Raw genomic sequence first — 13,613 nt, forward strand, 5'->3', positions numbered from 1 at the left:
AATAAAGACCCTCGTGGGAAAAATGGAGGCATGCAATTTGGGGTAAATCATAAAATAAAATTCTAGACTCTAACAATGTGAGGAAAGTGGTTAAAGAAATCTTTAGACTTCGTTCGGTCCCCAACTCCAAAAAAAAAAAAAAAAAAGACTCAGTTAACACGAAATTCAAGAGTAGCTTTGAGGTTACCTATGACAAAATGGATGGATACACAAAAGAAAGAAAAAAAAAACAGGTGTGTGGCTGTGATAACATTCATAGGTCACCATAGCCAGCACTTTCTTCGCTACAATTTACTTAAATTGCCAAGAATAAGCATCTGGGGAAGCGTCCTAGGCGGCTGCTGGAGATGGCGGAGGGGCAGGTTCTAGTATTGGATGGCCGGGGCCATCTTCTGGGCCGCCTGGCAGCCATTGTGGCCAAGCAGGTGCGGCTGGGCCGGAAGGTAGTGGTTGTACGCTGTGAGGGCATCAACATTTCTGGAAATTTCTACAGAAACAAGTTAAAGTATCTGGCCTTTCTCCGAAAGCGTATGAACACCAACCCGTCTCGAGACCCCTACCGCTTCCGAGCCCCAAGCCTCATTGTTTGGAGCACTGTGCGAGGCATGCTGCCGCACGAGACCGAGAGAGGCCAGGCTGCCCTAGAACGCCTCAAGGTATTGGACGGGATCCCTCCGCCCCATGACAAGGAAAAGCAGATGGTGGTCCCCGCTACCCTCAAGGTTGTGCGGCTGAAGCCTACCAGAAAGTTTGCTTACCTGGGGCGTCTGGCTCATGAGGTCGGGTAGAAGTACCAGGCAGTGACAGCTACTCTGGAGGAGAAACGGAAGGAAAAGGCAAAGATCCACTACCGGAAGAGGAAGCAGCCCTTGAGGCTAAGGAAACAGGCAGAAAAGAATGTGGAGAAGAAAATCTGCAAGTTCACAGAGGTCCTCAAGACCAATGGACTCTTGGTGTGAACCCAATAAAGGCTGTTTGTGACAAAAAAAAAAAAAAAAAAAAAAAAGAATCTGGGGAAGCACTTAATTGGAGAGGACAAGGGGTCTTGGAGTTCAGTGAAGAGCTAAGTACTCCGGGACGCTAGACGACCATCACTAAACACCCAAGCCACTAGCACTATCTCTTCCCAGATGTGGCTGTAGTTTTCCCGCAGACAGCATGTCATCTTGCAGCCCAGCCTCACCCACGACTTCCAATAGATCCCTGGATCAGAGACGAAAGAATGTTGCGACTTGAAAACTGTGAAAAAGGAATCCTGGCTACTTTTCACTGGAGCTTTATTGTTAAAAGGAACCCACCCTGAGACCCAAGTCCATCTCTAAGGAACTGTCATGATTTGAATCATGGTCCAGGGAGTGGCACTGTCAGGATGAGTAGCCTTGTTGGAGTAGGTGTGTCACTGTGGGTGTGGGCTTTAACACCCTAGTCCTAGCTGCCTGAAAGTGAGTCTTCAACTGGCAGCTTTCAGATGAAGAATTAAAATTCTTCTTGCACCTGCCTGGATGCCGCCATGCTCCCACCTTGATAATAGACTAAACCTCTGAACCTGTAAGCCAGCCCCAATTAAATGTTGTCTCTTATAAGACTTGCCTTGGTCATGGTGTCTGTTTATACCAGTAAAACCCTAACTAAGACAGGAACTAAGCAGGGTATTTTATTAACTGACAGGTTATTACATTTTCAGTCATTCTAGTCTACAGTGACTGACATAGGTCTAAGATGTTCAATGTTCCTGGCTGCAAGGAAGAAAAACTTTCTGGAGACAGCTGCTTCCTGTGAACTTTCTCTGCCTGTCTACCCATGTCCGTGTTTACAGTGACCTGTTAGGCTAAGATGTTATTTGGTTTGATAGGTATCTACTGTGTGGGTTATTTTGGTGCTCATTTGAGATTCATCTTTTTGTGTACTGAAAAGGCATTTACATTAGCTTATGAAAATAGTGTTAAGCCCCTGAAAAAGCCTAGCATGGCATCTATAAGACAGGAAAGTAAAGGGTTGGGGATTTAGCTCAGTGGTAGAGTGCTTGCCTAGCAAACGCAAGGCCCTGGGTTCAGTCCCCAGCTCCGAAAAAAAAGAAAAAAAAAAAAAAAACAAAAAACAAGACAGGAAAGTAAAAGATAATCAAACGAGAATGTTTATAGACTTAACACATGAGGCATACAGGTCTGAGTGCATTGATGATAAACTCACCGGTAGTGTATCCGTGTCTCACTAAGGAAAGAAATTAAATGTTCTACCCATGTAATCTAACCATGAGTGAGCCAGGCGAGTAATTCTCTCCCCCTGTGTCTCCTGTCACTTTCTGTCTGTCTGCTGTATGAGTTTGAATCTAGGCTTGCCTGGTCTCTTATTAACCTGTCCCTGTCTCTCTCTCTCTCTCTCTCTCTCTCTCTCTCTCTCTCTCTCTCTCTCTCTCTCCCTCTCTCCCTCTCTCCCTCTCTCCCTCTCTCCCTCTCTCCCTCTCTCCATCTCGTGTGTGTGTCTGTGTGTGTGTCTGTGTGTCTGTGTGTCTGTGTGTCTGTGCCCCTAACTGAGGGCTTTGCTCTCTCTTTTATTGAACAGCACAGAAAGCATCCCATGGGGGAAGGAATGAGAGGTACTACACTGAAATCATCAACAGTTTTACAAAAGATTACGTCACTGACCCCACTAACCCAGATAACAGTACTGCAAACATTATTTATAAGCAAAATCCATAAATTGTCTTCAACACTTATGATGAATATTCAACTTATAAGACTTCTTTCAACCTATATTTGAAAGCATAGTATATATATATATATATATACATGCATTACTCCAGATCAAGGGCATGACTGAGTACGTGACTTAAGATTACATCTATACATTAGCTTGGGTTGTAAAAGCTGATCACATGGGAAACCTGAATCAAGTAAAGTAGATTGCTACATTGTTCTTGTGTCTATTTGTGTTGTGTTGTGTTGAGGAAGAGTTTCTCTGTGTAGCTTTGGCTGTCCTGAAACTCACCCTCTAGACCAGGTTGGCCTCAAACTCAAACTCACAGAGATCTGCCTGCCTTTGACTCTAGAGTGCTGGGATTAAAGTCATGTACCACACCACCCAAGCGTTACCTTGTTCTCTTAAAGGCAAATTAAACAAAGTCGGAGTACACAGTAGGAGGTTTAAGTATAAAGGGGGACCTCAAAGTTCATTATTAACTCATGTCTATAAGGTCCAGCAAAAGTTCCAGTCTCTTCAAATGTAAAGGAGATTTTCATAATATTGTATCAGCAGAGGAATGCACTTAAAATAGCCACATTTTTGGTGCAGAATTTAAACAATTTTATTTAAGACATTACATTTTCTATTCATGATTCAATGCTTACAGAACACAGCCTTATTTCTTTTCCCTATACATGTGGTCAGTATTCGAGTACCAGGAGTGCCCAGGAAATTACTGTAGTAGTTCAACTGCCCAGAACTTGCTGAACCGAGGTCCACCAAATGTCTTCCTCTGAAAGAATGCTATAAACACCCTGTTCCACAGTGCGCACTAAAGCACCACCGTAGGAGAGCTCCCCCAATAGGGAAGGAAGCCCAGGGCCTCAGCCATTCTGCCTGGTATGTCACCAACACTCGAGCATGGCCTGGCGGGTTGTTGCCCCCAAGTTGCTGCTGCTGCTAGTCATGTTTCCTCTCCTCTGCAGTCAGATTTCCATCCAATCAACTGGTGATCCCCACACACTCGGCAAGAGGAACCTCCTGTTGTCCTCAGCAGCGATGTTTGCCCTCAAGTTTTCTTGTCTCCAACTCTTACTATCACACGGAATACCTGGGATCCCAGCCAACTCTTGGAACCTTGTCTGATTCTCATCCGGAGCCCTGTATGCCTCAGTTCCCTGGCCCATTGAGCTCACTGTCATCTGCACCAAAGAGGACTCTGTCATTGGTGAAAGCGTTCTGGTCCCCGTTCCCTTATTGAGCTCTGCAACAGAAGCATCGAGGGTACCACATCAGTGTCAGAGAGACACACTGGGTCTCAGACCTACCTGTAGGTTCGATTGTTCCCAGCGGGTTCCTACCCTTGGCCACGCCTCTTTCCCCTTCACGTTCCTCTTTCCCGAACGTGCACGTGCAGCTGGTTGTCGGAGACGGCGATGGAGGTCTGTGTCTGCTGGAAATGGCAGGGTTGTGCTTCATGAAGACAGGCCTCACTCCACCACAAGGTTCGACACCAAATGAAAGAGCCATGGCTTCCAAGACCAAGAAATAGTAAACATTTTCTGGCTCGTCTGAAATTAATTAACAAAAAAAAAAAAACAAAAACAAAAAAATCAGTAAGATCAGAGCACCGCAGATGCCAATGAAATCCAGAAGATTGCAAGTACCTACTTCAGCAACCTCCATTCCACCAAATTAGAAAAACTAAAAGAACCGCATAATTCCTAAATACACATAACCTCCTAAGGTTAAACCAAGACGACATTTAAAAATTTTTTAAACAGATAAGCAATGAGATTACAGCAGCAATCTTAAAATCTCCTAACCAAAAAAATAATAATTATTATTATTAATTAATTAATTAATTAAAAGGCCCAGGTCCCAAGGGACTCATAAAATTTTATCAGACTTTAATAAAAGAGCTACAACCAATGTTTCTTGAACTACTCTATAAAGTATTCGCAAAGCCAGCATTACACACACAAAACCACAAAGGAAATTATAGATAAATCTCCCTGGTGAATACAGATACAAAAATTCAATAAAACACTTGTAAACTTCAAGGACACACCAAAAAGACCATTCGACTATAGTCTAAAATCAAGTCAGTTTCAGGACAGAGATGCAGGAGTTGTTTAACATGTACACATTAATAATTATAAAGGTACCTAAAGGCAGAAAGCACACTGATTTAAAGAGTTGCAAAACCACTTTCTTTAAAAATCCAACCTTCCCTTCTCATGATAAAAGCCTTAGAAAGTCTAAGGATATAGCGAACATACATTAGCATACTAAAGTGATGTATGCCAAGCCTATGGCCAACACCATGCCAAATTGGGGGCGGGGGGAACTATGATGCAGTTCTACTAAAGTCAGGAGCAAAATAAAAATATCCAACTCTCTCTACTCCTATATTTTTGGTTGTGAGCCTAGCCTTTAACGGCTGAGCCATCTCTCCAGCCCTCTCTACTCCTTTTCAATATTTTTGCTTACCTAAATACAAGAGAAAAAAAGTCACACATAGAAAAATAAATTCGAGTACGCTTATTTGCAAATGATATGATTCTATACTATACATTAAAGACCCTGACTCCACCAGAGAACTCATCCAGTTGAAAAAACATTTTCAACATAGCAACAAGGCGCATTATTAACAGAGCAATCAGCAACCTTCCTGTAGACCAAGGGCAAGCATTCTGAAAGTGAAATGACAGAAACGACCCCATTTTCAGTCGCTTAAAAGAAAAACATGGGGGCTGGGGATTTAGCTCAGTGGTAGAGCGCTTGCCTAGGAAGCGCAAGGCCCTGGGTTCGGTCCCCAGCTCCGAAAAAAAGAACCAAAAAAAAAAAAAAGAAAGAAAAAGAAAAACATAACATGGAATAAACCCAACAAAGGTAATAAAAGATCTGTGTGTACAATGAAAACCTCAAAACACTGAAGAAATGGAGAAAAATAATAGAACATAGAAAGACCTCCCATGTTCGTGGATGGACAAAATGCTGTGAATAATGGCTGTCCTACCAAATAAAATACACAGATTCAGTGCAATCTCAAAACTGCAATGCCGGTCTTCACGGAAGCAGAAAAATCTAAAAATTCATGTGTAGACACAAAATATCGCACATACCAAATAAATCCTGGGCCAAAGGAATAGTGAGTGCTGGAGTTATCATCATAACTGTGGCATACTACAGAGCCACAGTGACCAAAACGGCGTGGCACTGGCACAGAGACAGGCAGCAGCTCACTAGAACAGAACAGAGGACTCAGCCATAAACCCATAAACTAAAATCATATTTTAAAAATGAAAAGAGGATTCGGATATAAGCCCATGCTCCTATAGCCATGGATTTTCACCACCTGCCAACAATGCATGTTAAAGAGACAGCATCCTCAACACAGGATGTCTGAATTGGATTGCTACACCCAGAAGGATGGACCTTGGTCTTTACCTCTCAGCGTACATGAAGCTCAACTCGAGTAGATCAAGAACCTGAATGTAAAACCCGATACCCTGAATCTGATAAAGGAGAAAGCAGGAAAAACCCTTGAACTCACTGGCACAGTAAAGGGCTTTCTGAACAGAATCCTGACTGCATTCCCAAAGACCAACAATAAATTAATGAAACTAAAAGGCTTCCATGCAGCAAAGGATACCATCATTCAAGTGCAGAGGCAGCTCACAGAATAGAAAAAAATTCTTTACCAGCTATGCACATAACAGAGATCCAATATCTATCATATATAAGGAACTCCAAACTCCAGATATCAAGCACCAACCAAAAACATGGGGCATGGTCTTAAACGTTAAGTTCTCAAAAGGTGAAAGACAAATGGCTAAGAAACATTTTTATTTTATTGTTAAATATCCTTAGCCATCCCATGAAATGCAAATTAAAACTTCTCTAAGCGTTCATCTTATCCCAGTCAGGATAGCTAAGAACAAAAGAAAACAATGAACAGGGCTGGCACGGGTGTTGGGGAATGTTAAAATTTCTCTGCCCCTGGTGGGAGAGAAAATCGGTGCAGCCACTGGGTAAACCAGTGTAGAGGCTCCTCAGAAGAAAGGAAGGAAGTGGGGCTGGAGAGATGGCTCAACGGTTAAGAGTACTAACTGCTCTTCCAGAGGTCCTGAGTTCAAATCCCAGCAACCACATGGTGGCTGTCACAACCATCTGTAGTGGGATCTGATGCCCTCTTCGCGTGTGTCTGAAGACAGTGACACTGTACTTATATATGTAAAAATAAACAAATCTTTAAAAAAGAAGGGAAGAAAGGAGGGAGAGAGGGAAGGGAAGGGAAGGGAGGAAGAGCAAGCAATATTAGTCAAGACCAGCTTAATGGTGGTTAAAAGGATTTAGATTTGCCTATTGATGGTGGTACATGCTTTTAACCCCAGCACTCAGGAGGCAGAGGCAGGTGGATCTCTGTGAGTTCAAGGCCAGCCTGGTCTACAGAGCAAGTTCTAGGACAGCCAGGACTTCACAGAGAAAGAGAAACTGCCTCACACCACACACACACACACACACACACACACACACACACACACACACACACACACACACAGAGTTGATTTTACTAGTATGTGTTGGGATATAGGACAGTCATCATTGATCTCACCTCTAAATAAGACTGCTGGTCACCCTCTATTTTCCCCCCATGTGCTACATAGACACTCACCCTCCCTCCCAGGTCCTTCAGTTAGGACTTTACATGGACCTGTATTTCTGGCTCCCCTCTCTTTTGGTTACTTCCCTTCAGATAACCATCTAACACGTGATGACCTGCAGACGAGCGCTGCATCTATTTTTCTTCCTTGGTTTATGTGTCTGATGTGATGCTTTTGGCCACAAGGACGTACAAACCCAAAACGAGGGCAGCATCGAACAATCAGCCCATACATGGCTCCCTGGGCCAAGTTGTGAGGAAACTCGCTTAGCCACAATAAACTGGTGTTGACGTGGGAGAAAAATAAAAACTGCAACAGCTTCCTGCAAGACATTGAATACGCAGTGTAGCGTAGAGCATTAGCAAAACCTCTTAGAAGCTGCTAAAATAAGGGAGCAGAACAAAATTGCCACCCAGGAGACCACTGACAATGGCCGACCCATCTCCCAGTCAGATGACCTCACTTGCAGACAGTCCTTGTGGGCCTACTATGAAGATTTGGCAGGACCCAGCAGTGAACACACCCAGCTCTCAAGCATATGTGTCTTCCCACAGAAAGCCATAGAAAGCTCCCCGGGTTCTTAAGTGGGAAGAGCACATGAAACGCCCCTCCTGGGTCACCTATTAAAAGTGAGACCCAGCTAGGCATAGGATAATCCCATAATCTTTTAAGTTCCCTTCGCAGCTTTTGTGCCTGACTGAAATCTCCACTAAGGCTGACACGCTTTTCAATATGGTGTAATGAGGGATCAATGTGGGACATTTTTGGTCACCCTTGTAACATGGATCAGGTCTCCTTCACTGCGAAGGGCAAACCGACATTAGAATTAAAAATAAAATAAGAGTCTACTTCAGTATGCCTCTAACGCTCAGCTTGAACATTTTTTTATGAAATAAATACTTTTTCTTAAACATGTCCGTTGTTATTGGAAGCTATAACGAAGAAGAGCAGGCTGCCTATGTGTTAGAAAACCGAAGGGGCTTGCGTGGGAGGACATGTAACAGACGTGGGATGCAAGAGCCGGGGGAAGAAAATCACAAACGACAAACAAGCTTCTTCAAGAAGCTGAAACACTAATGTGTGTTTTGAAGAAGCTTTGAGAGGGAAGGAAATATGTTATGGGGCCTGAGCAAGGGTGGGGACGAAAGCTGACTCGGGACTCGCTGCATGGGTACAAGATGCGGAAATGAAACCACGTTAGTAGTACTTCCGGGTCACAGATACGTGGAAAACAAGGAAAGTAAGAAACATTCATCTGCCTCAGTTTTCACTCCGTCTTGGTAGGAGTGGTGCGATGGAGCAGAGATACTCACGGAGCAAAGATGCTCGCAGAGCAGGATGCAGAGAAAGTGACTGCTGTCTCTCGGGTCCTCCTTTGTCCACGATGTATCGCTCGTCTCCGGAATGAAATATTTCAGTCCAGACTCTCAGCCCCATTGGTTCTCAGCCTACAGAGAGCCTTTAGAGAAAAGCAAAGCCTTTACAAACTGGCGGGGGGTGGGGGGTAGGGTTGGGGCTGTGCACCATTCCTTCCCAGAAGCTGGATGGTCCCTATGATGCCATCACACTTAGAAGAAATGAGTACCTTCAAGTCAGGGATGCTTGTAGCATCCTAAAGCTTGGTGTCCATGGGCAGGCTGTATCCTTCTGAGATGTCCGGCAAGCAGCTGCTGTGCCTGCTATCCTCCCAAGCTCAACTTGCTGTCAAGGGCTGGCCTGGCCTTTAGCCCCGCCTTCTCATCTCATAAGCATTCACATCTACCCACACATAAGACATCATAGGTTGATAGCACTTATGAGTAGGTAATACTTGATTTGCTAATGGATAAGCTCAGCCTGGACTTCGGAGCACTCTGGTCTTTTGATCCCTGTGAGAGATTAAGTACAGTACCGAACTGCAAAAACAACGGGGATTCCCTGGACCATGTGGTCCCAGCCTTCCTCCCTTGGCAACCACTTAGGCCTCGCGATGTTCCTTTCCAAAGCGCCTTGTTGGATGTCCTGAGAAAACCGTTTTACTTCCTTTCTGCTGTTTTCTAGGCAGAGTCCTCTATGGTGATGGGGTTTGGTCAACATCTCCATGGCTTGCATCTTCTTCCTCTTTAGGAGCCAGGGCTTGGCTTTGGCCAGCAGATCTTGGCCCAAACCCTTTGCTTTTCCCTGCAGGGAAGTATTTTCCAAGAATGGAGTCTGGGCTTTCCTTCCTCTGGAGACTTTCATGGCTTCCAGCTCGTCTTGGCCTGAAGGAACTGGCTTCCGCTCCTCTCCAGACCCTTGCTCTCCAATAAGGGGCACACTATCCAGACTGACTCTCTAGAATAGGGCTTGATCTTCTTGCACTGCAAAAAGGTGTTTCCTCGTGGAGGAGCAAGACATCCGTAGTACCTGAAAGGCCCTTGTGACTGTCTGAGCCCTGTGTTGTCTCCTCCTCCCAGACGGCCACTCTTCAGACCCTCCAGGCTCTCTTGTTGCTGTTGCTGATGTTTCTTGCTTGGGCGTTCGGTGTTCATAACCACCTCTTGCTTCTGGAACTGCCTGGTGTCTACTTGGTTTGAGGCTTTTTCCGTCTGCTTTCTAGCCTTGCTAAGCAACGCCTTTATCCTCTTTTTCCCCTGGGCCTCCCCTGCTGTTGCTTCGGGGCTGTTCTGCAAGCCAGCGTGTCCAACAAATGTCCGCCTGTGCTCTGGGCCTTTGACAGAATCACACTGAAAGACCCTTTTGGAGACTACAGACAAGCTAAACGTAGGGTCAGGGGCATGGTTCTTGCTAGCATAGCTCGTAAGGTATGGAAGACGATCTGGTTGCTTCTTGCCATGAGAAGTGCTAGGCAGGCTGTGGGGCTGATCACCCAGACCCTGTCTACTTCCTGGGGCAGCCCTGAGGTCTTTAAACCCCTGGGTTACCGAATTAGACCTAATGGCCAACCTAGAGGCTTGTCCCAGGGATCTTTCATTGCTCTCCACATATTCAATTAGTCTCCTACTCTTCAGGAAGTGGAAGTCCAGCACTGGCACACAGATTGTCCTGTTTCCCCAAGGGTTCGAGGACGGACGTGCCCTCCGTGTATCACGGTTCAGAATGTTGGAGTGGATCCCTCTAGCTACCTGTCCCTTTATGATGCAGTGGGCATGTCTAGAGGGGACGTGGCTGTAACTCAGGTTGGGCCCTGAGTATTCTATTCTGTGGCTTCTGTCAATCCAGATGTTAAGAATGGCAGCATCTAGGAAAAACATCTGCAGATGGAAGGACCCAGACATATTAGGAATGGGTGAGATGTGGTCTGTGAAAGACAGTCAGGGACTAGGAGGAGAGGTCTCTAGAGGGTTAGAGGGCCCATGGACTGACTTCCTGGGACTTGCTATCCAGCAACCGCCCCTTATCATCCAACTTCAGAGCTCCATATTAAGGAATAAAACAACACTCACATCAGAGAATCAAAATCCCTGGCTTGGGGCTAGAGAGATGGCTCAGTGGTTAAGAGCACTGATTGCTCTTCCAGAGGTCCTGAGTTCAAATCCCAGCAACCACTTGGTGGTTCACAACCATCTGTAATGAGATCCGATGCCCTCTTCTGGTGTGCCTGAAGACAGCTACAGTGTACTTATATATAAAATAAGTAAACAAATAAATCTTTAAAAAAAAAAAAAGCCCTGGCTTATTCTAGAATCAAGTACAAAGGATCATGGTCCCGAAACATCAATTTTGGTTTCCCCAAGCATCATACTACAATGGAGTAGCCTTTTCGTGATGTTTTTATGGAAACAGAACAAAACTGACCAGAAGTCAAGACGCCCTTCAAACACATTGATGGGAAAAGCAGGCTGGCAGACTACAGCAAAGCAGAGGAGAATAACTGCCCTAGGCCTCCAGATGCTGTCTGTTGACATTAGTTTCAGGGTTCGAGACCAGTTACCTGCTAAGTTAATCGCTAGGAACATTCACTTGATAGTCACAAGAATGTTCAGACACATAGCTGGGCAAAGAATGGTTAAAGATAGCACCCAAAATAAGCTGTAATTAGGCTCTGTATCTGCTGTAGGAATGGTTCGGATACTAAGGTCCTGTTCCCCAATTGGGTCTTGATCTACCAGTAAAAATGCTACAGGCTAATTACTAGGCAGAAGGCAGAGGCAGGACTTCCAGATCCCCACAGGGGAGCTAGCAGACATAGGGAGAGAGGAAAGGAGGTTTTCACCTTGCTCAGAGGTGGAAAAGGAACCAGCCACATGAGATCTCAGAGGGAGGGGCTACAGGGCACTTCCCCGGGAGGGAGGTTGGGATGTGGAGCTGGGACTAAAGGTAACTGAAGCTAGGGTAGGTTGAGAAGTGATGAGCTTAGAGTATTGGGAAAGGCATTGGAGGTGCCTAGCAATTGAGTCAATGAGCCAGGTTGAAACCGACCAATGTGTGTACGTTTCTTTCATCGCAGATCCAATGTTCTCTGAGCAGGGGCTGGTAGCGTGGCCTCGTTCTCAGAGCATGAAAGCGGGGTAGCAAAGGCTATACACTACACCCTGCAACACTCTCCAACCTCCCCACTGCTAAAGAATTAATCAACCTTTGTAGAAGGTTCTGTGTGAGCTAGCTTTCTTCCAGAGCTTTCGGTCACACTGCAGTCCCTACACTGAGTTCAGTGAAGACTGTACTGTGTGCACTGCCTCAGGACACACCCAGTTTACCTGACCATACTAGGCTAAAACTGTCTTGATGATGGAATTCCCGGCTTCTTGAAGGATTGGGTCGCTGTGAAGCTCGATACAGTGCAAACACAAGAAGGAGGTGATGAGTCACCCAGGCGTTACCATGCTAAGTACAGCAGAAATGCATTCGGTCATGCCAACTTTCATGGAGGTGTTGTATTAGTGGAGGAAAAAGGAGAAAGACTCAGATACATATATGTAAACTCAGTAAACAAGCCCTCGAGTAGATGGTTTCTTCCATCACCATCAAGTAAGCTGGTGAGAAAGAACATGACATATACCAGGGGAGGCATATTCTTGGGGACCAGTATTTAAGAGCTGCCAGTCCACTGTAGCAGACCTAGGTGGGGAGAGGAAGAAGAAGATCACACCATTGGTGGCGGGTTGGGGGGGAGGCTAATCCCTCTTCCCCAGGCAACACATTCAAACATGTATTCATCAGGATTCTCCAGAGGAACAGAACAGATAGATTGATTTATGTTACAAAGGGTACTTCTTAGCTTGGCTTAGAGCAGATAGTCCAACAACGGCTGTCTGAACATTGGAGAAGCTAAGAACCTAGTAGTTGCTCAGTTCATGGAGTGGGGTTCCTTGGGAGTTTCAATCTGGTACTTTAGGGCTAGAGAATCCCTGGAAAGTCACTGGTCTTCAGTCCACATTGAAAGACCAGGAGTCTTGGGCCCAAGCTCAGCAGAAAACAGTGGCACCAACAGAGTAGACTCGCTCTCCAACAAGAGGTGGAGTCAGTCGGGACAAGGTAAAAGTTTTCCCCTCCAGCTTCCTTATAACCAGGTACCTCCACACAGCGCCTCTGTGAGAGGTCTTCCCTGTTCACTCAACTCCTCCAGAAACTACCTAAAGCATCCTTGCTCCACAGGCCTCTCTCCTGCTTGATTCCAGATCCAATCCACTTGGCAACCAAGACACCTCATCTCTTCATCTTTTACACTGAAGTTTAAGTTGACTTGGGAAGCCAAGGCTGACTGAGGACCACTCCTGCTCGTGACAGTTGGCGACCTCATGAATGATGCATCTCGGGACACAGCTTTGACCTTTCCTTTGGTTGCCTTTTGCTCAAAACCAGCCATAGGTTATGATGCTAAACGGGCTGGCCCTTCCTTCTTAGTAAATGGTCCTCGGATCAGACAAGCCAGGAGTTTACGGGATGATGTGCTCCCTGCAACAGATTCAAGAAAACTTCTCAAGCGATTCATACACATTGAAACCAGAAGCTCACGAATGTAGGACTTCAACGTTCGTGGTCATTGGGGCCATCTCACTTCTATCCCAGCCCTTCTTGTATTTTCATCGGCAAGGTGCCTTGCTGTTTTATCATTCACGTGATAAGCTTTAGGAAATGTCTATGTCCTGCCACCGGGACAGACTCCCTGCCCAGGGCTCATCTTTTCATCGCCACGGTTATAAGCCAAGAGCCGGACCTAGTAAATTGGAAGTGATCTCTAAATCTGTCACAGGGCTAATCCCCACAGTTTCCTCTTCCATCGACATGCACACAGATTCCCACCTCTTTTGCTTCCGGTTACATGAGCACCTCCTTTTC

The 13,613-nt window shown here is 45.5% G+C and overlaps 2 protein-coding genes across 2 annotated transcripts; one reads left to right on the forward strand and one right to left on the reverse strand.

The window, feature by feature from the left end:
* The first annotated feature begins 346 nt into the window (after positions 1–346).
* On the forward strand, positions 347–1,009 carry Rpl13a-ps8 (ribosomal protein L13A, pseudogene 8). Its single transcript, XM_063275882.1, has one exon. The coding sequence runs from the start codon at positions 348–350 to the stop codon at positions 786–788; it is 441 nt and encodes a 146-aa protein (XP_063131952.1). The 5' UTR covers position 347; the 3' UTR covers positions 789–1,009.
* Positions 1,010–3,279: 2,270 nt separating this feature from the next.
* Positions 3,280–11,146, reverse strand: Tex24l (testis expressed gene 24 like). Its single transcript, XM_008771337.4, has 3 exons — positions 8,938–11,146; positions 8,666–8,811; positions 3,280–4,253 (listed from the first exon to the last, which is right to left on the reverse strand). Exon 1 carries the CDS (start codon positions 10,607–10,609, stop codon positions 9,569–9,571), a length of 1,041 nt encoding a protein of 346 aa, XP_008769559.1. The 5' UTR covers positions 10,610–11,146; the 3' UTR covers positions 3,280–4,253; positions 8,666–8,811; positions 8,938–9,568.
* Between the last annotated feature and the right edge of the window lie 2,467 nt (positions 11,147–13,613).

This window comes from Rattus norvegicus, chromosome 16 (assembly GCF_036323735.1).
Source record: "Rattus norvegicus strain BN/NHsdMcwi chromosome 16, GRCr8, whole genome shotgun sequence".
In the NCBI taxonomy this organism is placed as follows: Eukaryota; Metazoa; Chordata; class Mammalia; order Rodentia; family Muridae; genus Rattus; species Rattus norvegicus.